At 38.3% G+C, this 27074-nt stretch overlaps 1 protein-coding gene across 2 annotated transcripts in view; it reads right to left on the reverse strand.

The window, feature by feature from the left end:
* MTHFD1 (methylenetetrahydrofolate dehydrogenase, cyclohydrolase and formyltetrahydrofolate synthetase 1) overlaps window positions 1–27074 on the reverse strand; it is a 72370-nt gene continuing 45296 nt past the window's right edge. Inside the window, exons 21-28 of one of the 2 annotated variants that reach the window (XM_087727361.1) lie at window positions 25909–26048; window positions 22531–22572; window positions 19051–19151; window positions 16393–16570; window positions 11889–11996; window positions 10861–11013; window positions 7404–7512; window positions 1–116 (exon numbers count right to left, since the gene is read on the reverse strand). In XM_087727361.1, coding sequence (XP_087583487.1) covers window positions 7423–7512; window positions 10861–11013; window positions 11889–11996; window positions 16393–16570; window positions 19051–19151; window positions 22531–22572; window positions 25909–26048 — 812 coding nt within the window. In that variant the 3' untranslated portion in view covers window positions 1–116; window positions 7404–7422. Of the gene's footprint in view, window positions 117–4313; window positions 4581–7403; window positions 7513–10860; window positions 11014–11888; window positions 11997–16392; window positions 16571–19050; window positions 19152–22530; window positions 22573–25908; window positions 26049–27074 lie in introns of those variants that run through there. The other variant, XM_087727356.1, reaches the window with a different exon arrangement.

The following is a 27074-nucleotide window of genomic DNA, read 5'->3' on the forward strand; positions in this document are numbered from 1 at the left end:
AAAAAAAAAAAAAAGCTTGGCCGCAAACTGAACACGAAGCTGCAGCCAGTCTTGGTTCTTCCAGGGTTGTTTAGGATACAAGCCCTCCAAATTCATGTACAGCTGTAATGCGTAGCCTGCAAAAAGATTCACAGATCTGCTTCTTAAAATAGTAATATGGCTGCCATTCAATAAGCAACTGTGTGGCTACTAATCCATATGGCTGTTTAAGACACCATGGGGAAGTGAGATGATATGCAACAAATAGTACTTTGCAAACTATCAAAGAAAAAAAGGAAGCTTTCTACCTAAAATCAGATGCTAGATCAAATTATCAAAAAATTGTGTCAAAAGATGGAAGGACAAAAGTGAAGGAAGAATGTTTCAGTACTGAGTTCAGTACTGTATAAAACAATCTTAAACCTCATTTGCGTATTTATCTAATCACGACTGTTTGCTGTGTCAAGCCACAATTCTCTGGGAAACCATTCAAAAATGCTTTTCTATAATGCATTATTTAGACTTTTAAATTGGTGATGCCAAGAACTCAAATTATGCAAAATGGTCTTAGCCTTGTCTGTCTACCTAGGCCTTGGGGTACTTGTTAGACATACCCAGGAAGCACCAAGTTAGGGAAAGAGAGGCTAAGCTATATAGAAATGAGTTTTGAACAGTTTAGAATTCTGGGAGTTGAAGTCCACAAGTCTTAAAGTTCCCAAGTTTGGACACCCCTGGTTTAGAAAAAGAGGGCGTGCAAGATATCATTAACAATCTCTTTAAAGGATGAGTGGTGCAATAAATATGAATCCAAAAAGGCATCAAAATATGGCATATTTGGCTCTTTTGCCTTCCTTTTCATCAAAACCTCTTCAAAACAAAGGATTTCACTTTTAATCCAGCCATTGTGGTGCATTGCAGATAAAATCTCCCCCCTTATCATCCTCCCCCCTCAAATACCCGGAAGCTCTGCCCAGAAAAGTAATGAAACTCACCAAATTCCTCTACATTAATCACAAGTGTGCTCAAGAGCTTTTCAAGGACACCAGTTTATTTCTCTTAATTACAAATCTGGCAGCAAATATATATTTAATTTAGACATTCGAAAGTAATTTGTATGTACATGGGCATATGGGTAGGGCTATCCATATTTCAAAAGTGATTCAGAAGAATTGGTTTGGATCTTGCCTAGCCTAGCAGTCTTCTCCTATTTGTTAAAAGAAGCCTACTTTCTTCAGGATTCTGCACAAGCTTGGAAGAACAATACTCCAAATGTTGCTGTTCTTTTAAGGAATCTGCTCATTGAAGCTAAGGCAACAAAGGTTGGCCTCCTTTCAGGAGTGTTCACAGAATGGACACAAAGTCAGAATATGATCTATGATAGTGCAAATGAATCTGTTGACAACCAGCATTGATGTACTGGTTTATGTAGGAGTATCCTTCCATTCCCCACCATCCATTCATAGCTGAAGAAGCTTCTTGGATGAGAAGCAAAACGTCTTCAAAGAAAAACCAGAAAGTCCAGTTGCCTTTGGAAAAAGCACTTTTGGGACAACCGTGACCCCCGGATGACTGAGAATCTCCATAGTACTATGGAATATTTTGCTATTGTATTTCATTTAGAAAAATAAATGCAAAAAACAGAATAAAATCAATTTATGTTGTGGCCCACCAGCAGCCAGTGGAGCTGGCAGATTTGGACAGTGAAGAGATTGGGGAGGAACATGGGCCAATCCTGGAGGGCTCTGTGTCAGAGAGGGGGAGAGAGGGGGCCAGAGCCTTATGCCAGTTATCAGCTATTTTCAGAGTCAGACATCAGTGAGGCAGACGAGAAGCTGAGCTTGTTCCTAGTGTGCGCATGTGCAGAGTTGCCAGACGAAGGGAACAACTAAAGAACAGGGGTCGACTTGGGAGTAAGGCCAGATGAGGAATGGCCCCTTCCAGAGGAAATAAGAGGAGCGAAAGGGGAGTAGAGTTTGCAGGAGACCATTAGTTCACAGGTTGTGATTCTCCAAGACTCCTTGCCAAGTTCTGTAGATATTGACCTGTCAGCTCTCCCAGCCAGATAAGGTCTGTAACTATAAATCCTCCTTTGAAAGACTTTGCCTGATGTGAATGAGCAGAATTCACAGTAAATTAATAAAAGGGGTTTTTGTTGGGACAAGGAAGTTGCTTCATGCTCTTGGGGAGCCTCGGTCAGAATAATTTCTTTGGGGCTATTCAAACACCATCCAGAGGAATCCCCCCATCTTCTAAGTCTTTTGAGAATGTTACCATCTCCCCATAAATATAAACCAACACCGCATCAAATGCAAAGTTTTTGGACTGACATCAGATTGTTTTTTAAATCAGACCTGTCCAAAGTTGTCTATAATAAGTGAACAAAAATAGCAAGAGGGTCAGCAAGAGGTTCAAAACGTGTACTATATCCAGCCAAATGTTTCTGTGGGCTTACAGGTCCCACCATAGTTAGCTATTATTATTATTATGGCTGGGCATGATCAAACCTCTTCCTGAACATATGTAGAAGGCCAAAAATCCTAGAGGGCCTTAAAAGCAAGAATTTTCCAGACCCACTATCAAAATCTATGTAACTGGACAGACCATGTGTAGAGTTATTTTCCAAAGTATCTATCTGCCCCTCTCCCATCATTTCTGCTATCTTGTAAGATCCAGCAGAGTTAACATGCTTTGGGTTCCATCCATTTGGCACCATCATCTGATGTCTGATCATATCCTTCTGTGCCTGCCCCCTGGAATAGCATCCCCCATATCACTTAAAACTGTTCTGATACTGCAGTTCCTTAAACAATCCTTGAAAACCTGTGTATTTCCCTAAGTTCTGGGATGAGTCAGGATATATACACCTGGAGTGTACTTTCTGTGTTAGCTATGCCATATGTTGTTCCCCCTGCTTTTTGGTTTGGGTTTTATGTATTGTGCTTTATTGTTATTTCGTACATTGCTTATAATCACGATCAAGTTAACAGAATAAGAGGGAGGAAGGGACCCTGAAGATCTTCTAGTCCAACTTCCTGTTCAAGCAGAAGACTCTATACGATTCCAGACAATGGTTGTCCAATTCCTTCTTTAAAACCTCCAGTGATGGAACACTCACCCCTTCTGGAGGCAAGCCATTCCAATGATTCATTGTTTCTCCTTAATTCTAGGTTGGATTTCTCTTTGATAAGCTTCCATCTGTTACTTCTTGTCCTGCCCTCAGGTGCTTTGGAGAATTGGTTGACCCTTCTTCTCTGTGATAACCCATCAAATATTGGAAGATTGCTATCATGTCACTTATAATCTTTCTCTTTGTTAGACTAGACATACCCAGTTCCTATAACCATTCATCGTATACTTTTAACTTCCAGCTCCCTAATAAACTTTGTTGCTCTTCTCTGCACTCTTTCTAGAGCTTCAACTTCTGGATGCAGTATTCCAAGTCTGGTCTTACCAAAGCAATATAAAAGTGGTACTAAGACTTCACATGATCTTGATACTATCCCCCTATTGATGCAGCCTAGGACTGCATTGGCTTTTTTTGGCAGCTGTAGGACACTGCTGATTATTTAAGTGGTTGACTCCTAGTTTCCTCTCACAGTTACTGCTGTTGAGCCAGGTACCTCCCATTCTATATCTGGGCATTTGTTTTTCTTGTCTAAGTATGTAAAACCTTACTTTTCCCACCACTGAATTGCATTTTGTTGGATAGTCCCTTCTAGATCTTGAGGCTATCTTTTAAAGTGCTGGCTATGCAAATCTAAATAATGAATAAATAGGAAAAATCTCAGGAAGGATGAAGAAATATACAAGAGATTTTTGTAAGTAGCAAAGAGAGGTGGTGTCCTCTCTGCATAGCTCATATAACACTACCAAAATTAAGCATTAAAATGGTCAAATTGGTTTGGTTAAACTATTTCTTTTAAAAATAGAAATTAGTATGTAGCATAAACTAAATAGGAAAGTATAAGTGATTAATTAGTGAATTTAAAATTAAAGTCTTTGATCAGAAAATGTGCTTTCACTAACCCACCAGATTTTAAACAGAACAAAATATTTTTTAAACAAAAATGTATTTAAAACCTGTAGTTTACTTTCTTTGTGAGAAATCCAGTCTTGGATCTATGTGATCAAACCTATTAAAAATGATGGGACTTAACTCTGCTTATTTCAGTGCATGGATTCAAATGAGGATTAACTTTAGATTTTATCCTAACATGGCAAGATGCAATTCATGGGTATATATTCCATGGTAGTGCCTGTTGCAATGCCTATGTAACAGCTATGTTTTTGTTTAGTTGTTAACTCACGTGTAAATGTAATAGACTTAATAAAAGTTGTATGATTCATTATTAAATTTTATTTAATCACGTTGAATCCGAGGTAAAAGCCATATTTTTTTAATAAGGAATACAGGTGAACTTCTTTAAAAATGTGCCATTGTTAAAAATATAGACTTTCATTTGCCACAACTAAAAAGCATACCACGGTTTAAAAGTACAGTATTAAGATGTGTTTTTTAAAAAAGTTTAAATTGTTTCCAAAGACTTCTAGGAACCATGGAGAGCTTATTCAACTTTTGTCAAAATAAGTTTCCCCAATATCTGCAAAAGAAAAGAAATTACTTGTGTAACAAAAGTGGAAGTCATAATTAATGAATCATACAAAATAAAGAGCCATCTTTATTATAGCATCTGTTATGCTCTCAAAATCAATGATAACATAATTCATTCAACATCTGGAAATAAAAAAGGAAAACATTTCCACATGTTGTCCACAAATTATTTTACATCTCCCTTAATATAAAACTTGGAGGATCCACATTGATCAATAGCTCATATCTTACACCAATGAATATCAAAGAAAAGATTACCAATATATCATGATATTGGAGAGACAGATGAGCTTTTGATAGCCAAGGCTCATATTTTTATTTCTACTGAGTTGATATGGCTGAGACTTCCATTGTTTTCCCCCCCTTGTTTTGTTGAAAGAAGCCAGATTGAAAAGTGATTTTTGAGTGTGATTAGATCTAAACGAAGACTGACTTTTCTGTAATTTTCTCACTGGAAAAAATGGGAAATTGCATGCTTTTTCTTGAACAGGTGTCACCAAAGCTCAGTAATATGATTTTTTAGACCTTCCTCCCCCAAAGAGGAAGCCACAAATTGCCCAAAATGCAATATAAATTCTCTTTTCCACTTCATAAAATAATAATTCTTCATATTGTTTGAACTACTTTTGCTGCTGAACTAACTTATCAACTCAACTTATACTGGCATATGTTTGGAGACACATTTTTTGCAAACATAGTCCTTTCAGAAATTCCTGATGTACTTTCTCCTTCAAAACTTGGAGGAATGCATGAGCTAGTCTTGATTTGATGCTGGCAAACAAAAAACCCTTAGCTGAGAAAAAGGAAGAAGCACGATATTGGAAGAGTGACCCTGATGCTTTAATGCTTGAGTCTAGAAGAAACAAAAATTGAGAAGAGACAAAATATGTATCCTGGACTTAACAAACTGTTTTAATAAATGCAGAACCAAGTTAAGTAGCATTCCAGATCAGCAGAAGCTAATGGGAAAAAGAACTCAGGGTGGGTGCAAATTCCTAAAGAAGGGGATATTAACTGCAAATATAGCAAATGATTTTAATGAATGTGGCTGCACAAAACAACTAGCGAGGGCCTGAAAAAAAGAATACATAATAGGAAATGGAAAGGGGAACAAAATCACGAAGGAAGGATAGAAAGTAGGTAATATGAGACTGCAGAGCTGGTTTCATGAAAGTTAAAAACTCAGAATTTCCTGACATTAGTGAAGAATGAAAGGAATACCGTAATTTTACAAGGTGTATTTAGATATATTCTAAATAAAAAGAAAAGATTTACTATTTCAAATTATTCAGGGAAGATAACAGCTGAGAGATAACAAAGAAATGGAAGAACTATTTTAATTTTATTTTGGTTCAGTCTTCTTCGACCCCAGTTCCCCCCACACACTGCCACCCTAGCAAAAATGTATTCCACTGAGAAAAATAGAGTGGCAGCACTGATGTTCATGTCTGACAGAAACATGATCTCCAGGGGAAAATAAACTGCATCCTAGAACAGGGAAAGAATGAAATCATGGTCTGAATGAAACCTTTTGAGAAATCTTAGAAAACTGATGGAGTGACAGACGACTGGAGTAGAACAAATATCAGCCCAATGTTCAAAAAGAGAAAAAAAGAAGTGGCAGTAAACTACAAACCAGTCAAGCCACATCAATATTTAGAAAGATTTTAGAGCAGATCATAAAAAATGGATATGCAAGCACCATAAAAACATGGATTTGTCAAGGACAGGTTTTGCAATATCGACATGTATTGTTTTTTAATTAACCTTAAGAAATTATAAGAATACTGTAGACATAGTATATCTGGATTGTCAGAAAGGAGTTAATGATCAGCAAGATAGTTAAATATGGGCTGGATGGCATAATAGTTTAATAGATATACATAGCAAGCTTGAAATTTGTATTCAGGCAGTGTTCAATATAACTCATACTCAGCCAGTTTTCCCTCATCAGATTGGAGACAGAGTTGGATGCCAAGAAAAAAAAATCAGTCCTTGAGGCCTCTTCTTTTCAGTAGTAATGACTTGAATAAAAGATTTATCTTAGAAAACAAAAATAAAATTATATAAAGAGGATGAAATTTATAGAATGCTTAATTCTGCACATCTCACCTCGAGCACTCCGTACAGTTCTGGGCTCTATGCCTTAAGAAGGACTAAGAAAAAAACTGAAACTGGAGGGGAACAAGAATGATAATCAGACTATGAGCTGAGGTGGTGCAGTGGTTAGAGTGCAGCACTGCAGGCTACTTCAGCTGATTGCTAGTTCGGCAGTTCGGCTGTTCAAATCTCACCGGCTCAGGGTTGACTCAGCCTTCCATCCTTCCGAGGTGGGTAAAATGAGGACCCGTATTGTTGGGGGCAATATGCTGACTCTGCAAACCCCTTAGAGAGGGCTGAAAGCCCTATGAAGCGGTATATAAGTCTAACTATTGCTATTGCTATTGCTATAGACTAGAAAGCAAGTCTAGTGAAGAGAAACTCAAGGAACCTGGTACGAAGCATTGACTTCAAACTTAACAGTAGTGTCCAGCAATGCCTCTGGATCCCACATTAAGCTCACTACCATCCTTGGAAACAAAATGAGGGGGTGGCTTCAGCTTTGTGTTTTGCTTGTGCATCCATCTGTCTGCACTTGTCCCAAAAGAGAAGGTGGTACAGATCACTGATTGCTTTTTAATAAATGACTGTCTGATGATTAGCCATGGCAGATGTTTTGTGAAAGTACTTATTAGCCCAAATCCTCTCAAAAGTCTGCAAATTCTTGGTTCACAGAGTAAAGCAACATCTACTGATGTTCTCAAATACTTACTTTTGGTTGTTGATTTGTCTTAGAATAGTCCATTTACTTGTCCAGTCACAGGATCCAGATCAATGTCATAGAAACAAGGCCTGGTAGGAAGTCCTGGCATTGTGCTCATCTGGAATGAAGAAACAACTGGTCTGAAATACATATTCCAAAATTACTTGGTCATGGGGCCAAGAATCTAAACACTTCCTTCCTGGCTTGTATCTTGAGCTCCCTGGAACCCTTGTTTTATTCTGAAAAGGAAGCCCAGCAGAAAAATTCAACTTCTTTGATCTGGAATTCACTGCATCTGGAAAATGTTATCCACACACAACGCACATCTATGTCTATGTAGTTATTTCATCATTACATCATAATTTGCTTTGGTGCACACCCCCCCCCCCCCCCCAAGGTGTAAGTTTTATTAGCACCATCCACCGATTAGTGAGATACTTTCCAGGGAAGGCTGAGTACATCAGTCAAACTACTATTGGGTTTGTTCTGAAAAGTCGCAGCTAGTTGTCCTTTTTCTTTCCACTTTTCCTAGTGTTAGAGCCTTTTCCAGAGAGCTAAATCATGGCATATGATAATTTGAGCTTGGTTATTTGTTCTTCAAGTGAGAAATCTGAATTGATTAGTTCTATTACTCCTGCTCATTTCGCCTTAAAAACCTATCCTACTTGTTCTTACCACAGCATAAAAATTCATTTTAAATAATCTACGTTTAGTAATTTTGGCTTTTGGTGAAGCTCTCATGGTAAATGCAATCTAGGAATGAGGTATTCCTACCCTGAGTTTTTTCTTTCCAGACCTATCATTTCCAGAATTCCATTTACTGGACCACAAAAGCCAGGATTTTGACACTTGAATTCTGAATGGTACTTTTGCAGGCAGCCAATGTGATAGTTAATAGAAGGTTAGGATGATCACCGTTGCAGACCTCAGCAGCAGCCTGTATCACTTAGAGCTATAAATCTGTGAGAAGTTGCTATAAAACGCTCACAGACTAGGCAGACAAATGACCTAACAATTTTTTTATGTAAAATAAACAGGTATAAAAAGAAGCAGCAGGAACAAATCCTCCACATAACCCCCTTTTTATTGGATTTATAGACTATACCTAGGACTAATTTAATCCTTTCAACAAGAAAAAAAAAACCATTTACTTTCAAAATACATTTGTTCTATCTCAAACATTTCATTAAACTTGAAATTATCATTCCTGTATTGGCTAAGGCTACAATGGTTTGTACCCACTGAATATGGGACATATGAATAGAATATAAACATGTTAATGGTCTGACCAATTCTTAGAGAAGGAGCACTACGGTGTTTTCCTACATAAATCTTTTCCTTGCAACATGAGACCTTCTACTGTATGCCCTGCTCTTTCCCCTTTCTCTTAAAAGTTAAACTAGAAAGGAAATCCAGTAACTATTAACCCTATATTACTTTTTCTAGAAACCTGTCCAGTTTTAAATTTTAAACCCAAGGTGGGATGCTTATTTCAATCTCTCCATTGGGTACAAGAAAGACATTTTAGTGACTGTTACATGAGGCAGCAGTTTTGTAAGTACGGTTTTAGGAGCCATCAGATCTTTGTATAGGAGGTCCTTGACTTAAAAGCATTCATTTAGTGACTGTTCAGGTACAACGGTACTGAAAAAGTGACTTACAATTGGCCATGACATCCCTATAGTCAGATGTTCAAAATCCAGGCTTGCACCAACCAATGGTTGCAGTGTCTCGGTATCATGTGATCATCATTTGCAACCTTTCCAGTCAGCTTCTGATAAGCAAAGCCAATGGGGGAAGCTGGGTTTGCTTAACAACCACATGATTCACTCCGCAACTATTAAGCGATTCATTTTAACAACCGTGGCAAAAACGGTAATAAAAACAGGCATGACTCACTAAAAAACTGCCTTGCTTAGCAATGGAAATTCTGGTCCCAATTGTGGACTAAGTTGAGAACTACCTGTGCCTTATGGATCTTGGCAAAATTACAATCTCATTCCATATCTTTTGGCTGCACTAGCATTTTTCTTTAACTGCCCCCATAGACTTCCAAAGTGGAATCAACAACGTTCGATAGCTGTGGTGTCAAACTGGATTTCTTTGAGAGCTGGACCAGCACTGTAGTTCTCCTCCATGGGCCGGGGAAGGGGGAGACAGGACAACAGCTCTCCTGTAGCACTTTGCTGGCCAAAATAGGGAGTGGGGGAACCACACACGGCCCTCTCACGGCCCATTTTGGCTGCCAGAGGCACCACGGGCCAGTCCTTTGCTACTTCCAGACTTAAGCACCCCATGGGCCAGATGGGAGGGGAGCAGTTTTTCTTTGTTCCAGTGCACATATTCTTTTCACCCAAAAGACTCCTCTGAATATTAGCAGGAGATACAGTCAGTCTGGTGTAGTAGTTAAGGTAGCAGGCTAGAAACTGACAGATTGTGAGTTCTAGTCTTACCCTAGCCACTGAGTGACATTGGGCAAGTCACACTTTCTCAGCCCTAGGAAACAGGCAATGGCAAACTCCTTCCAAAAAATCTTGCTAAGAAAACTGCATGGGCTTGTTCAGGAGTCAACACTCACAAGAGGCACCAAATAAATAAATAAATAAATTCCAGTAAACTCTCAAGGCCATATACAGAGAGATACCAAAATGTATCTGAGGACTACATATAGCCTGTAAGGTACTCATTTCTGCTTTAACTGCAAATGAGACTTCCTACTACTATGCTCTGGCTTATCTTATTAGCATAAGCAGCATGATTTTGTTAAGTAATCTGCTTCTTAAATTCTCAGCCTTGTTTATTATCATTTGGTTTCATAGAGAAGACTAAAAATCAGCTAGTACTATGGATTGAATTGTATAGAAGACTCAAGTTTTAATTAAAACTCAAGTCATTCAAATTGAAGATGCCTACACAAGACAAAATGTTTTACTCCTCTGAACATTGCTACAATATGTGCTTTTCTATTTATACCAAAGAACATTTTTGGGGGCTGAAAAATGTAACTTGGAAAGAAAATGTGTTTCTTTTTCTGGTCTTTCCTTCCGTCTTTTCTTGACCCTAAGCCAGTGATATTCCCCATAACACATGAGAAGCTAATCTAGATTCAGAAATGCTATAGAAGAACTGTGCTTAGTAGAAATCTATTTTAAAAAATCATACAAAACACGCTGAAGGAAAGAAAGAGTTCCTTAATCATAAGGAACACACTCCAAGAACAAATCAATGAATAAAAAGTCAGCAAATGAATGCCATTTATTTCAGAGGTGGCCAACATGGTTCCTACATGTACCAAACTGCCTACTGGACCTGAAATATTAATTTATAATTGATATATATGAGTAATTGTATATAATTTAATGCAGTATTTTTTAAAAATAGAGCGTGCTTGAAGCCAAATAATCCAGTACTAACCCAATTGAATCAAATTTATATTAATTCAAGACTTCCAAACTGTGACACTTACTGTTCCTACTAAGGGATAAAGGAATCCTGCACCCACGCTGGCTCGGATATCTCTTATGGGTAAGATGAATCCGGTGGGCACTCCTTTCTGCTCTGGGTCATGAGACAATGACAAATGGGTTTTAGCCATGCAGATGGGCAGGTTTCCAAATCCCTAGATGACAAACAGAAAAGAGACAATGATTGCAAAAGAAAGGACATCACTTGAAGAGCGTGCCAGAAAAAAGTTACCAAATTATACAAAGTCACATTCATTTGGTTCTAGCCTTTCTTGGTTTAAGCAGATCCTTTGCATCACAAATTGATTCATCTGTTAGATTATCTCTATCAATCACAGGATCTTTAGTTTTAACATTAATAGGGGTGCTCCTGGTACTGAATATATAAAGCATTTTCTAGATAGATCAGTCCAGCATCAAATATATATATGGCAACCAGGAAAAAATGCCACCACAGATGTCATTTTAAGCAAGAAATGAGGCCCTTCACACACTTTGGGATATCCAGTAAACTAAAGATCCATTGACACTGCCAAATTTGAAAAGTGCAAAATGCATTTTAAATGGATCCACAGGAAATTAAGAAGAACAATTCTTGTAGAGCACATACTGTAGAAAGAATGCTTCCGTATGAATTCATATAAAATTGTTTGTGTGACATATGTAATACATAATTAATCAAGAGAATCTGGACTGTCATCTGTCAGAAATGCTGTAGGGTCTCCTGCTTAGACAGGGGGTTGGACTAGATGACCTACAAGGTCCACCCAACACTGTTAATCTCTCTGTTAAATCTCTCCTACACTTTTGTAACAAGAAATGTTGACTATCATCTCATGGAAGTGCTGTATTAAAGCCAGGTCAAAATGCTGAAAGAAGTCTTTTCTTCAAAAAGGAAAGTTTTCTAAAGGCTTTTGCGCTAGTTTTACTTCTTAAAAAATGTAGTTATGCCCAATTCTGCCTGCATATCCAGATAAAAATCACAAGGTGCATTAAATTTAGCCCAGGCATAGGATGCCTGTAGGTGTACCTGTTTGGTATATTGAATGATTTTAAACTGGGCTTCTGGCAGCAGTTCAATGTCATTTGCTCCATAGATCTTCTGTGCAATAATTCTGATCTTCTCTACAACTGGCAGCTATGGACATGAAAAAGGAGAAAACATGTCAGGGAGAGTTTCTTCCATTCTCACAACATACTGAATTAAGACACAGCAACCCTTTGGACTATAGAAAATCACTGCAGTTTCACCAACCATATTTTTTTCATCAGAAAATGTACTTCAATATAATTGCAACAGGAAAATAGGAAGTTTGGAAGCAGACAATCTTGGCCAGAATTCTCCAATCTGCTACTACCCGGATATGTTTGGATTTGCAGTTCCCCAAATTCCTAAATTGATATGAAAATCTCAACACAATCAGGGGCTTGGGAAAATCAATTAGCTTGGAGCAGAGTATACCAGTCCAGTTTCACAGAAAGGAAATCGCTATTTCTAGGCATTTCTTCAGAGAGAATGTAATATGGATTACAAGAGAGATCTGATGCCACCACACAAAAGCTTCCTTATAGCAGAATGTATTCTACATATACAAATAATATGGATTTTATATGGCCATTCTCAGAGTTATTAGAAACTACCTCCCCCCCCGCATAGCTATTGACATGGACAGTCACTAGGCTGAAATATCATGCTCAACCAAAACCAAGCAACATTATGGCTTACTGGGAATAAGTAGCTATGGCTTGGTTCAGGCATCACACTCAATCACCACCAACTATGATTTAGCATGATATGTGAATTATACAGATGGTCCTCGACTCACAGCAGTTCACTTAGTGACTGTTCAAACTTTCAACAGCATTGAAAAAAGTGACTTATGACCATTTTTCAACTTATGACCACTTCAGCATCCCCATGGGCATGTGATTTACATTTGGCTGCTGGACAACTGACTCACATTTATGAGGGTTGCAGTGACCCAGGGTCATGCGATTGCCTTTTTTGACCTTCTGACAAGCAAAGTCAATGGGAAAACCAGTTTCACGTAACAACCATGTTACTAACTTAACAAATGCAATGAATCACTTAACAAATGTGGCAAGAAAAGTTGTAAAATGGGGCAAAACCAGGGGTGAAATTCAGCAGGTTCTCACAGGTTCTGGAGAACCAGTAGCAGAAAATTTGAGTAGTTCAGAGAACTGGCAAATACCTCCTCTGACGGGTCCCAGAGTGAGGAGGAAATGGAGATTTTGCAGTATCCTTCCCCTGCCACGCCCACAGAACCCGTAGTAAAAACAATTGAATTTCACCACTGGGCAAAACTCACTTAACAAATTTCTCAACAACATAAATTTTGGGCTCACTTGTAGTTGTACGTGAGGACTATCTGTATGGGCATAAGTTGTAGGAGGAGTGACATGTTTGAAGCACACATAACCGAGTCCCCCAGTTTGCTTCGGTTTTTTCACTGCCACATGAAATTGACCCTTCCTGGAAGCTTGGCACTCAGACAAATCAGCCATCAACAGGCACATAGAGATAAACATCTACATACCATTCAAAAGAAATAATTAAAAAAGCCAAAACAGTAATAAAACCCCAACCACCTCCTTGCCAGCAATAAATAGCCTGATAAACAGAGATTAACATCAAGATTAATATTAGACCAACACTCAAGAAGTGAACAATATCCCAATCAAAGGATGCCAACTCAGACAAACAAGCTAACACTAAACAACAGCCTAATCAAGAAACCATGAAGAACATTCCCACCTATACCAACAAGAAAAGCCACTAATATATACAAAAAGAGGAAACCTCACTCCCTTCTAGCACTGGAAATATTACAAATCAGTATTATCAATATTATTACTATTAATAGAGAAATATTAAGAGCCAAGGTGGTGCAGTGGTTAAATGCAGCACTGCAGGCTACTGCTAGATCAGCAGGTCAGCGGTTCAAATCTCACCGGCTCAGGGTTGACTCAGCCTTCCATCCTTCCGAGGTGGGTAAAATGAGGACCCAGATTGTTGGGGGCAATATGCTGACTCTCTGTAAACCGCTTAGAGAGGCCTGAAAGGCCTATGAAGCGGTATATAAGTCTACTGCTATTGCTATTGCTATTACCTAATTGGATAATGAAAGAAAAGAAAACAACTAAGCTCAAAGAATACTAAGGACCCCACAGTCCACCTCTGAACTACAAATATTCTCTGTTATCAGACTCAGCATCCATATATTTTGCATGGAGGAAGTATTGCTACTTTAGCAGATAAGGGTATCATTGCTGTATTGGGGACTAGATTGATACCTGATAACCAGTGGTGGGTTCTGGATCCCATTGCAACTGGTATGGTGCAAGGGGGCTGGGCGTCCACCACATGAACGTATGCAGCACATGTGCACATGTGCGCGCATGCATAATTTCTGCCCTTGACACTCCAGCTACGCAGCGGAGCATCACATAGGTGCCTCCACGCATGCGTAATTACTGCCCTTGACACTCCAGCACCATGCGCGGAAGCCCCGAACAGCTCAAATACAGGTAAGGAGCACAGGCAGGCGGGTGGGCCTCAGGAGCACCATACTGGAACAGTACCTAGTGCTCCCAGCAGGCACCGGTACGCCCCGGTATGTATTCCACCACTGCTGATAATCAACCATGAGTAGCCCAATTGGATACAATTGTAGGGTGACAATTACCACACAAACCCATGAAAGCATGACACATAGAGCCGAGGTGGCGCAGTGGTTAAATGCAGCACTGCAGGCTACTACAACTGACTGCAGTTCTGCAGTTCGGCTGTTCAAATCTCACCGGCTCAGGGTTGACTCAGCCTTCCATTCTTCCGAGGTGGGTAAAATGAGGACCCGGATTATTGTTGGGGGCAATATGCTGACTCTGTAAACCGCTTAGAGAGGGCTGAAAGCCCTATGAAGCAGTATATAAGTCTAACTGCTATTGCTATTGCTTTCTCTTTCCTGACTGAGCAAGAGTCAAAGCTGTAACATGGTGTGCTGGTTATGACTTAGTGTACTTTATTCAACAATCTGTAGTTAAACCAACCATAGCTTAGCACAAAAGGGAGATACCCATAGATTCTGGGAGGAAAGATCTCTCATCCCCAGGGCCTTTGGGGTCTGTTTCTCTACTACTACTAAGGGATGGCAATTCTTCATACTTATTGAGATTGCCTTTTTCCCCAGAGAGTGGGGAATAATAAAATGCACAGTGTGACATACACATGAATACATGTAAAATGTAGCTTCATACAATTATAAGTCACAATTAGACAAAGCATTTTAAAATTATAACTCTTTCTCTATGCTTTTCCATTGAATAAGTCTCTCAAAACCCTCCATAAAAGAAGAGGAAATATCAAGAAACCTGACAGGAATGACAAGGAAGTTTCAAATTTGTGCAGGACACTAAAATTCAGGGCTGGTAAGAAAGAAAAACATGTGGACGGAAACTTAATGACAGCTAAAACAGCTTGATTTCAAGTGAGTTTAAGTATTCTTTCAACTCATCAATCATCAAGACACTAAGTTTTAAAACTATATTATTTTCCTCTTGAACATAAAAATCAAGTTCTGGCCACTGGGAACAGCTGCAGACGAGGTTGGAAAATAATTTGATTGTGCTGCTGAGTCAAAGACCATGAAACCTGAATTAGATTTAGTTGAAGAGAGCCAGGATACTTGTCTGCATTTATAAATCTGGTTCAGCTATTATCCCCATGGAAGCCAAGACAAATATTTCTGTAACCAGCTGTGATAATCCCACAGATCTGGTCCTGTTGTCGTAATCCCAATACTCTGCTCAATATTCTCTACTTTCTGAAATTATTAATTTAAATACTGCATTTCCTTCCAGAGAAGCCCAGTAAATAAAACAGGGCACTGTAGAACCTAGATAAGTAAAAGGATTTTTCCCCAGGGAGTTGTCTTCATCCCAGATTTTTACCCAGCTAATTTTTTTCAGCCTCTATTAACATATTTCACAGTTTTTAAGCTGTGAGCCTCAAATTTCCTTTGCTATTCACAATCTTATTTTTAATAGGATTATCACATTTTCCTTACCCCTTCATTATGATTTTGGAGCTAAAGTTGACTCCAGCTGAAGGGACAAATCTTTCAGTGATGGATACTGTAGAACAGGAATAATCTTAAGGCAAAAACACTGATTTCTGCCAACTGCTCTAATTACTTGAAATGATACATTTAAAATGACATCCAGCCCCAAGGCAGGGAAGAAAAAAAAGAAATCATCTTCTTCTATTACTGTATTGTCATTTTCCCCCATATTGTAAATCATTTGTAAAAGAAATTGTCTTCCTTTCAAATGCTGAATCGCATTAGCATCTATGCATTAATACAATCAGCCAGCCAATCCATCTCATAGGGAACCCATTCCTTTTTATACAAAGTTAGAAAACAAGCCATAATTTCCATCTATTAGTTTCGCATTTCCTTCCTTAGCATTTCATTTCTCCTAAAATATATCTAAGATTCAAAACAAAGCCTTACCTCCACATTGTACAAGAACTGGAAATGGCTTGGGGCCTGTGATGCCCTCTGCACAGCTTCTGCTAATGCCACAGCTCCTTTACCCCCATCAGCCCAGTGGGTGCATTTGACAGCATCCAAAGCACCAGCTTCCTTAGCCATCCGGATGACCAGCTGTAGTTCTGCCTCTGTATCTGATCTGCAAAGGGAAAGATTACCAGGCTTTCTATTAGAATGCCAATATACCAATACTTAACCTTTCAAATGTTACAATTATATACTGGAAATGTCCTGCCTCCTGTGCTGTACAAAGCATCTTTCCAGTTTCAGTACTACTGAACTTCAGTAGAATCCAAGGACTAAAATTACTGCCAGCCACGGTTAGTTTTGAGATTGTGATAATTATGGTTAAAGCTAACCATAGCTGATTCATCATTAACATTCAGTTGGTCTGCCACTGTTGTCCTTTAAAAAGATGCTGGTTCTTCTTTAGGCATGGAGCCAAAAAGATAGCCGAGGTGGCTATACAGGAATTGTGCACTTCTCTAGAGAGCCATGGAGATAATGTTGCAGAAGCCATTAAGAAAAATAACAGATCCGGAAGTAGCATGTGTTAAGCAGGAAAGGACAGCACAAGAAAGAGACTCAGACTTAGTAAAAGGAGGCGGGGGGAAGAAGCTACAGATAAACTTGCAAAATTTTGTTATTGGAGCCTCATCTTGATAAACTGTAGTTGTAGTCTTTTTGTTATAGTTTCCAGATTTGGTTTAGCTAATTCATTTGGTTTAAATTAACATATTTTATTTTATTGAAGTTTATTATATTTATGAATACTTTTATTCATTATCTATGATATATCACTTGTTATTTGTATATACACTGAGAAGTTGTGCACCAGAGACAAATTCCTTGTGTTTCCAATCACAGTTGGACAATAATGCTATTCTATTCTATTCTATTCTATTCTATTCTATTCTATTCTATCCCATCCCATCCCATCCCATCCCATCTTCTTTGTACTGGGTATTTTTAACCCTTGCTACTAGCATTGAACTACCAACCAAGCAGGTGGTTATATTAATTAAACAAACAAACATTCAAAATGAAAGAGATGAATTTGACAAAGGGAAAAACAATTATGCCAAATGTTTAATCTTGGTGAAGATCATAGTGAAAGAAAAACACCAACTTCCTTGAGAATTAAGTATTCAACATTAGGGAGTGAATATGTTCAGACTGAGTAAAAGCTATATGGGCAGGGTAGAAAGAAAGCAAAATATGGCTGGGAGTCCTGCTGTACTTTTCAGCCCTGTAAAACTCCCTAAACCCTTCAAGGTGGGATGGAGAACTGAGCCATTCCCTCAAACAGGGATGCCAGGTGGGAAACAAAGGAACTATTTCCTGTAGGAGAAAAGGGCTGCTTAAGCTTCTTTAGTTGAGATTGATATTCCAGATTTGTCCTTCTCTTTTATTACAGAACAACACATGCAATTGTTTGCCTGCTTCTGCCTTCTCTACACAAAGGGGTCACCACCATAAGGAGGTGCAAAAGTGTGTTGGGTATGTTGGGCTTGAGGAATTGAATCTAGAAGGACGGGATTTTTGGAGTAAAAACCATAGAAGCAATTCAGCTACACTGAGCAGAAGATGAATAACATGAAGTATTCCTTAATTGAAGTAAGAGAAGCTGGGGAAGGCTTAATTTTTATTCTGTTAATGTTTGCTGCAAATCATTAAACATTTCATCTTCATGACATTCTGAGATCACCTCCCTCAAATCATCTGGCAAGCATGAAAAAACCTTGCCTGATAAGCCAGGGCACTTAGATTTTTTTCAAGGATGAAATGGAGATGCAACATAAAGAGAATAGTCTTCTTGCAGCAAATCTCTTGTTACCCAAATCTGTACATTTTATTTACTTTATTAAAAAAAATGCATGGTCGCCCACAACTCTGGGTAGCTCACAACTATAGTAAAAACCCTGAACTATAAAAATGTGAATATTACATTTGTATACAAATAACACAAAAACACATGCAAGAAAGACCAACAGATGGCTTGGGAGGGAGGTAGAAGATATATTCTATTTACCCCTACAAGCGATCTGACATGCGAATATTTACCACATTTCAAATCACCACCCACTCAGCTACCTGTATGTGTGAACCAGGTTTCTGAAAATCTGATCTGAGGGGAACACTTCGTTAATGAGGCTTCCTCGCTCAATAGACCTTAGAAAAGATTGTAGTGTTTGCCCAAAACTAACATATGTTAATATTTTATCTGCATTGATTTTGAAAAATGAGGACGTGCAGGAAACTTCTGGTTTCCTGCAATGTAGAGTGATAACAGTCCATCTCTTCTGCCTTAGATTTTACTACCCCGTTTTCCTGCATTGTTGAAGTACCGAGAGCATTTCTAAAAGCTGCCAGTGAAGTGTACTTTTAATGTGAACAAATGAGAAAATTACTGAATATATGAAGAATAATCATGTCAAATGTATTTGTTGTGATTTACATTTAAGTCAAACTTCAATTAAATCAAATTTAATGTTCTAGCCTTATCCAATAATTTATGTCTTGAGCCCTTTCTTGTTGAGTACATTTTAAAGAACATAGGTAGATGGCATCCACCCCGAACTGTGAATTTTGTTGTACTATGGACCATGTTGTACTTACTTGAATGCATTGACTGCCACCACTACTGGAACACCAAAAATTCTGGCATTTTCGATTTGCTTGCGCAGGTTACTACAACCTTTTTCCAGAAGTGGAATATTCTATACATGACAAAGAGAATTCAAGGGATTAGTTCAGAGAAGGAACAAATGATAAGTGTCTCCTGGCAATCAGCTGCAGAATGTTAAAGAAAGCTGGAATGAAAATGAAATGTGTGTGTGTGCATAATCTACATTATTTTACAAACTTCATTTTTTGATTCACAATAAAAGGAAAAAAAGACAGACTGAAGAGAAATAAACAGGATAATTTGGATCAATTTTAACAAAAGACTGTTTGCATTCAACTGCAAAGTAGTTTCATTTAAGAAACTACAAAAAAAGAAAGAAAGCATCTTTTAAGAAGAAGAATGGCACAAAGGGGGGGGGGGGAGAAGGTGAAGACAATTCTCCATTTTCAACTAGAGGGCCCCACATTATCCAATTCTCTGTTGAAGAGACTTTGCTTTTGCAGGATGGAGATTTAACAAAGCTCCATGGATTGTTGAAGATCCTTCTTTAAAATAGCTAGAAGCGTCTTCAGATGAGTACTGCTGATGTAATAAATGTTTAAAATCACATAAAAATTGCCCTTGATCAAATGTGCAAGCCTTTAGCAGTTTTAAGATTCTTCTGTCTAATATATATTTTATAAACAGATGTGGCAGAAGGATGGTTTGCAAATATAGAACCATATGGAGAGGCACAGTGAATGCTCTCAATGTAAACAAGATTTAGTTGTATTTCATTCCCCATATTTCCTTATCTCCTTATCTTTAGTTTTTCTGACTTAGTATTTTTACCTTTTTCTGCCTTTTAATAATAACTTAGCTTCCTATGAAGAGAAACGTCATAACAAATACATTTGGATGTAATACTTAGGGTATTTGCATTTATATAGCAAAATAGCAGAAAGCCATGCCTCCAAGAAAAGTGGGACAAACTCAGGGGTTTTGGGGACAGCAAGGAGCTGGGAGCAGGATCCATGCAGCTCCTTATTGTGCTTTGTAGTGACACTTATACATCAACTGCTATTTTAAACTCCTGTTTTCTACCCCACAGTATTTATATAAATGGTTCTTGACTTAACAATAGTTTGTTTAGTGACTCTTCAAAGTTACAACAGCACTGAAAGAAGTGACCATTTTTCACACATATTGACTGTTGTAGCATCATCATGTCGTGACATGATCAAAATGTGGAACTTGGCAATGGATTTATATTTGTGATGGTTGCAATGTCCCAGGATTATGGGATCCCCTTTTGCAACCCTCTGACAAGCAAAGTCAAGGAGGAAGCCAGATTCACTTAACGACTATGCTAGTAACTTAACAACTACAGTGATTCACTTAACAATGGTGGCAAGAAAGATCATAAAATGGGGCAAAATTCACTTAACAGATGTCTCACATAGCATATTTGGCATAATTGTGTTCATAAGTCAAGGACTACCTGTTGATACCAGTTAAGAAATTCCACCTTGACAACAGTGTAGACTCCAATCCAACTAATCTGGCAGGCGCCTAGTTGGACAAGTTCATTCCTTATTGTGGTACCCATCAGGCATGGGTACCTGAGTTGAGTCTTGAGTTTCTCTACCAAACTTCCCAAAGTCTCCTTACTTTTTTTATGCTACCACTGGCATGATTGTGTGGGAAGTTATCATCCAGCCCTCTCCCAGAAAAATGAAATATCCTAGGAAATATTGAAAAGGCAGAATATTTCTCTGGATGTGAAAAGAAAGGAACATATTTTAAAAGACAGAATAGTTGCCTGTAGCTTCCTGCCCATCCCCACTGTTAATGGGCCATTGAGAAGGCCAGACTAGTCCCCTTTACATAATAAAGACTTCTCCACTGCAGCTGCAGGGGGAAGGAATGTTGGAACTTTACTCAACTGACCACATGGCATCTGAGAACTCATCCATACCTGGATTCAAAACACAGCCTAGAGAGTAGCCCCTGCATGGCCTCATGGGAGTCTGACAAACAATCAGAATACATTTCTTACACAGGAACAGGAAACAGAGAGGTGGGACTGAACAGGTAATAAAAAGCCTAGCAAGCCCCTCCCTCAGCCCTTCTCTTCTTCTCCACCAACATTGAAGCATGTGATCACCTTTTCTGTTCAGGGCTCAAGCCATGTGGCCCTGTCCAACAATAAACCATCTTTCCAAGCAGCCTCCATGTCTCCAGTGTCTTTTTCCCCACTTGGAGCTGAACCCAGAAGGACATTTCTTTCATCAATTGTTTTGCAAAAAAATAAAATAAAAAAAGCTTAGTTTGTGTTGTCTTTTTCCCTGCTCAAAATTTTGTCCATAGAGAGATAAAGCTTTGGCCTTGGTTTCAGTCTGCTGTTTGAAATTCATTCCTCTCCACTTAATACTTTAAGTACACAAACACAGCAGGAAAGGGGTTACAAAAGGAATAGATAATAGCATGAAAAATAAAGCCCTTGAACTGCTAAGGTGGAAGGAAAGTAGACTTAAATGCTGACCAAATCACAAGGTTATCACATAAATGAAGCCAATGCAAATAATCAGTTCGATTCAGGAAGGAAATCCAGGTAGCTGAAAAGGCCACATACACTTATCAATCTGGAGTACTGATAGTGCTCCGTAGGTTACAATGGTATGAATTTTCATAGATAACCTGAATCCAGTTTCAGGGGAATGGGAAGATAGAAGAAACAGGTTGTCAAAGTTACAACCATCTCCTGTGAAAAAAGTTTGCTGCTGAATGTTGCGCGCATAATTGAGGGATGATCTGGAAATTACAAAATAGAGAATTCTGAACCATAATTTCACATCAGTAAACCATAGCTTATTGAATCAATAAGTTGTTCAACTTTTTATACCACCACAATTGCACATCTCAAGATGCTTTACAAATCAAATCAAAACAGTAAGTTTTTTTAAAAAAGCAAACAAATAATTAAAGTAAATAATTGCCCACAATTTATTAGATGGGAAGTCAAATATAGATGCCAGTCTCCAAAGGCCAGTCAGAAAAGCCATGCTAGTTCTTTAATGAGTTCTGTGCTTGTGCAAGCATAGAACTTAATTCCCATGATATGACTGGTCCAAAGTCACTCATTTGGTATTATGACTAGCATAGGGACTAGACGTCATGGTCTTCTAGTTTCCAGCCTGATGCCCTAATTCACCAACTGAATTTTGTGTCTGTGTGTGAGAGAGGGGGGGGGGGTGAGAGGGGGAGGAGCGAGAGAGAGAGAGGGAGGGAGAGAGAACAACAATAGGAGCTGTATTGAGATTGCTTTGGGTTTTATTTTTTGGGCAAGGAGTTATCTGAAAGGTTGGTTTGTTATCGTTATCGAAATAGTAACATAATATCTGACAATGAATCTGAAGACAAGAATCTAGAAAAATAAACTAAAAAAATTAAATATACATTCAAAACACAATCAAAAGCACAATTATTACCTCCACAATGTATTCTTTGGGCAAGGGGACTCCAGCCATAACCTGAAAATATTAAGAACAAGACAATCAAGGAACAAAAAAAATATTCTCCTGGTATCTCAATTTTATATTTTTGTATTCCCAAAATTTATTAGCAGATTTCTTCATGAATGGAGCTTGGGAAAGAATTATGAAATTCTTTTAGAGTGCATACCTGTAATTCTAATAGAATATCTTCCCCATCTGCTTTATGGGTATTCAAATTACCATTATTTCTTGTTTGAATTTATATAACAATTTAGAATGTATAATTTCAATTCAATATATGACCAAGAAAAAGAATTTGAATGCAGCAAAATCTCCTCCCCTAACTATTACAATCATCAGAGTGCAATAGTTAGCATAAGAATACAATTAACTAAGTCTCATCTTAGCCCTAGGGCCATCTGGTTACCCTCTTCCTAAAAATGTCTGATAAGCAGAAACATATTTCACAATTAAAGCATATTACCATTCTCAGTCATCATAGATAAAGCCAACAGAAACACTCTTAACAGTATTTCCACAGTGGGCCAATGTGGCAAGGCAAAGTATTCTCCAACCAGTCATATATCATGGAGCAGAAATTAATCTTCCCTGATTCTGTTTTGTGGAAGAAACAGACTGTTGTCTTTTGCTTCTCTAATGAATTTGAGGTAAATTCTCTAAGTCCTGAACAGATCCAGCTTGGACCAGATATCTTCCCTGGGCTGATCTGTGACTAGGAAATAGTTGAGAAATTGTGCTAAATGAAACTAGTCTTAGAATCATCTTGATTTGGTAGAAAATATATAGATCCTTTCTGAGATCAACCCTAGTTCCCAAACATCATATAAAAAGCTAGGATTACTAAAAGGCTGTTTTCAAGATAAGAATAATGCATAGTAATGAAAATTTGTCTAATGGGCTTGAAGGAGTTAGTTATTAAAGTCCTAAGTGCTAATGACAAGTCCCATGCAGGGAAACGGTAAATTGCTAGATCTGAGAGAAAGTTTTCCAAAGGAAATAATGCCACTTGTCTTATTCAGTCGAATGGAAAATAAGGAAGTTGTCTGTTTATATGTCATATTTACTGCTAGCCCTCTCTTCTGTCTTGCTTGTTGGAAGTCTGAGAGTTCAGGGATCCCTATTGTTCGTGTCACATATTTCTCTCTTTCCTTCAAACCGACTCATCTATCTTAATGTGGCAGCTCACCCTGGATCCAAGTTGATCTCTACAGCTAAATCTGGAATATCCATATTCAGGAGTTGCCCAGTGCAATTTCTAGGCCTATACTGATAACAACCCTGGACTGGTATGTACTGAACTTCAAGACAGGAGGATCAGGTCTTTTAGGAACTGGGAGTTGCTCTCTCATATCACTTGGACAGCAGAACAGTGTCCTTCTTGGTATATTCTGCTGACATAAACAGAAGGCTATAGTCTCTGAAGGCCATTCAGTCTGTTCTAATAATTTAAATAGATTATGTTGTAATGCCATCTCTTTGCAGAAGTTGATGGGCTCTCTTGTAGGAGATTAGCAGACTGATCTGAAGGGTGGGGTTAAGTGTGCCATTCGTTTAGAATAATAGCACAAGAGACCCAACTCCAGCCCACTGAATTCTGCTGACCTTCATCTAGCACCAATTTAGCTTGGGTGTTAGTTGCTCAGATTCTTTGTTATAGGTGGCAGAATAAACTCTTAATGCTCTGAACTCAAATACTGTTCCTGGTTATTTGTGCATGACACCCTACTCTTTTAGCCTGGTGTCTGTGGCCATCTGGTCTCTGAAACTGATTGCTAATCTGCCACATAGAAGAGAAAGAAATCTTTTCTTGTAGGCTTCATTTCTAGTGACTGACAATAAAGAGCAAAGCAAAACACCAGCTGCAGCCTTACTATTATTTATAGGAATGCATTTGGTCTGCAAAAAGTCCCACTGGGACAGTAGAGAGCATCCTAGGAGGTTAATTTGCTTCTGGTAAGTGAGTGTTTTGTGATTGTGGCAGCCATTTTGTGAATAGGCAAATCTCCCATGGCAACAATTTTCTAAGCAAATCTACCATAGGACCCCAAAATTTAGCATTCATTATATGAAATTTTTCTCTCCTTGCTATGGGCTAGAAAAAACATGTCACTTTCTGCTTCCCTTAAAAATAGTGTGTAGTACAGTATCTTCTGAACTGGGAATCATGATATAGAACAGTTATTCCGGTCAAATTCAAAAAATGCTTATTTCATCCAACCATATCGCTAGTATTAAACACAAGTTCTCTTTTATGCATGAAACAAGCCACGCTCTAAAAGCAGCAAGCAATTCTGAAGTTCTATCCTGTCTGGAGAAGAGCATGAAAGCATCACCTTGAGGAACCACAAGGCACCAAGTTTCATTATGATTCATTTCTGTTTCTGTACATTCTGCTAGGTAGCTTTTTGACCCTAAAAATGCAATTTACTCCAGGTGTTAGGCTATAGAAATTAGAAAATCCTATGTACATAGTCTTCCCCATCACAACACTAGAAGACCTCCGTCTTCTATTGTATCCTCTGTCATATCACAATATGCTCCCCTGCTGCAATTTAATCTGCCTGTTTGGCAGGCTCCAGGAATACAAAGAGGATGGAAAAAATGGGGATCAAAATATGCATTATGCATTGCCATTATCAGAATGCACTGGTGAAAGCTGTTTTTTAATTTTATACATACACACACTCACACGACAAATAACCAGTGAGAAGAAAAAAGGTGAAAATATGAGGTTTAAGAAATTACTGAAATGATCTGGGACCACTATCACTAGCAAGCAATGATTATTACCTCTGATCTTCCAAAATAACTGAAGTTCTCTGGGTTGAAGACAGCATTATTAAACCATTAGACATTTTTAAAGCCACTACAAAAAGATAACCAATAGGACAACCACATAGCACAGAAAACATAAAATGAAATATTCTAGTCTAGAACTGGGTTAAAATTCCAACTAAATGCAGAATTATAACATCTGGAAAAGACAATTTTTCCCTAGCACAAATCTGGGCACCAGAAATCTAGGCATCATTGGAGAAGGCATTTCAAAGGAGAGCCCTAAAACTGAGATTTTTTTTCTCCAACTCCAGCTACTTCATTTGATAGGGATACTTGGCTGTGCCTTCAAAGGGTCTCTGAAGATGACTGCATTGGCCCACTCAGGTTATCAGGTAACAGGGCAATATGCCAAGAAATCTGGCAGTTATTATCTTCATCTATCAAAGAAATAATGGGGAGTAAATCTTTCAAGGTTGCTGATGGCAAATCTAGCCAATAGAATTTGGTACTATTAGTTGAGCCCAGCATCAATCATGACATCCTGAATTCCCTAAGATGAGGATCAGCACATACCGTCGGTCCTCCACCATGCATTTTCAGAGCTCGGATGGTGGCAACCAAGACTACCACATGAGGCTGCAAACCGGAATACCGACACTTGATGTCGAAGAATTTTTCCATGCCAATATCAGCGCCGAAGCCAGCTTCAGTCACTGCATGCAGAATAATGAAATTCATTATTATGTACAATCTGCTTTCTTTTTTTTGCATTGCATTATTCTTATAAATTACATTCTGGAATTGCTTAAATGATTAAGATGACATGACTGGAGGTTTATAATTTAAAAATGAAGAGCAGCAGCAGATTAGCAAAATGCTCAGAGAAGCAAAGAAAGACTAGGACAGTGTTTCTCAACCTTGGCAACTGGAAGATGTCCGGACTTCAACTCCCAGAATTCCCCAGCCAGCATTCGCTGGCTGGGGAATTCTGAGAGTTGAAGTCCGGACATCTTCCAGTTGCCAAGGTTGAGAAACACTGGACTAGGAACAGGAATGTCTCTCCTTCCTTTTCCTCCTAATTGCACAGCTCTAGCAACAATCTACACAAGCTAGGAGAGAGAACAGCTAAGAAAACAGCAATGCTAATAGATAAGTTTACATCTCTGCAGATCTCCTGTCATAGGCATCTCACGACTATAACTTCCTTTTGTCTGAATTGTGAGTATTTTTAGAGTGAATAGTATAGCAAGAACCCTTCCAAGATGGTAACTGAACAAATATCATGCTAAGTAATAATTATGCAAAACATGTCAGTAATTAGATGAGACTTTCTCCAGCCTAAGGAATTTTTTAAAAAAGCAGATATTCCAGGAAAAAAAGGTAGGACAGACTTCATGTCATTTTTTTTCTCTCAGAAAATCTTTTGTTAACTTATAACAATGAGTGTTCTTTTACTTTTATTCACAGTATCTATTGTAGTTCATCTACTTTATTTAGCTGAGAAAATCAATGTTTCTTTTTAACTCTCTAATTCAGTTACTTTGCACATCCAATCCCATTCTTTCTTTTAAAATAGGTGATAAGAATATCAGAAGAGCCCGATTGCTGGATTAAGCAATCCAGCAATTCCCCCTTAGTGCTCAGCTTCTACAGAGTCCAATAAGACATATATAGGAGTAGCAATTTCCTGCTGTGCCTCAGAGATATTCTGAACATAGAGAATTCTACAACCCTTGTGA

Source organism: Thamnophis sirtalis, unplaced genomic scaffold, assembly GCF_051295495.1.
Source record: "Thamnophis sirtalis isolate CommonGarterSnake01/CBP01778 unplaced genomic scaffold, rThaSir2_p1.2 scaffold_1, whole genome shotgun sequence".
Classification (NCBI taxonomy): Eukaryota; Metazoa; Chordata; class Lepidosauria; order Squamata; family Natricidae; genus Thamnophis; species Thamnophis sirtalis.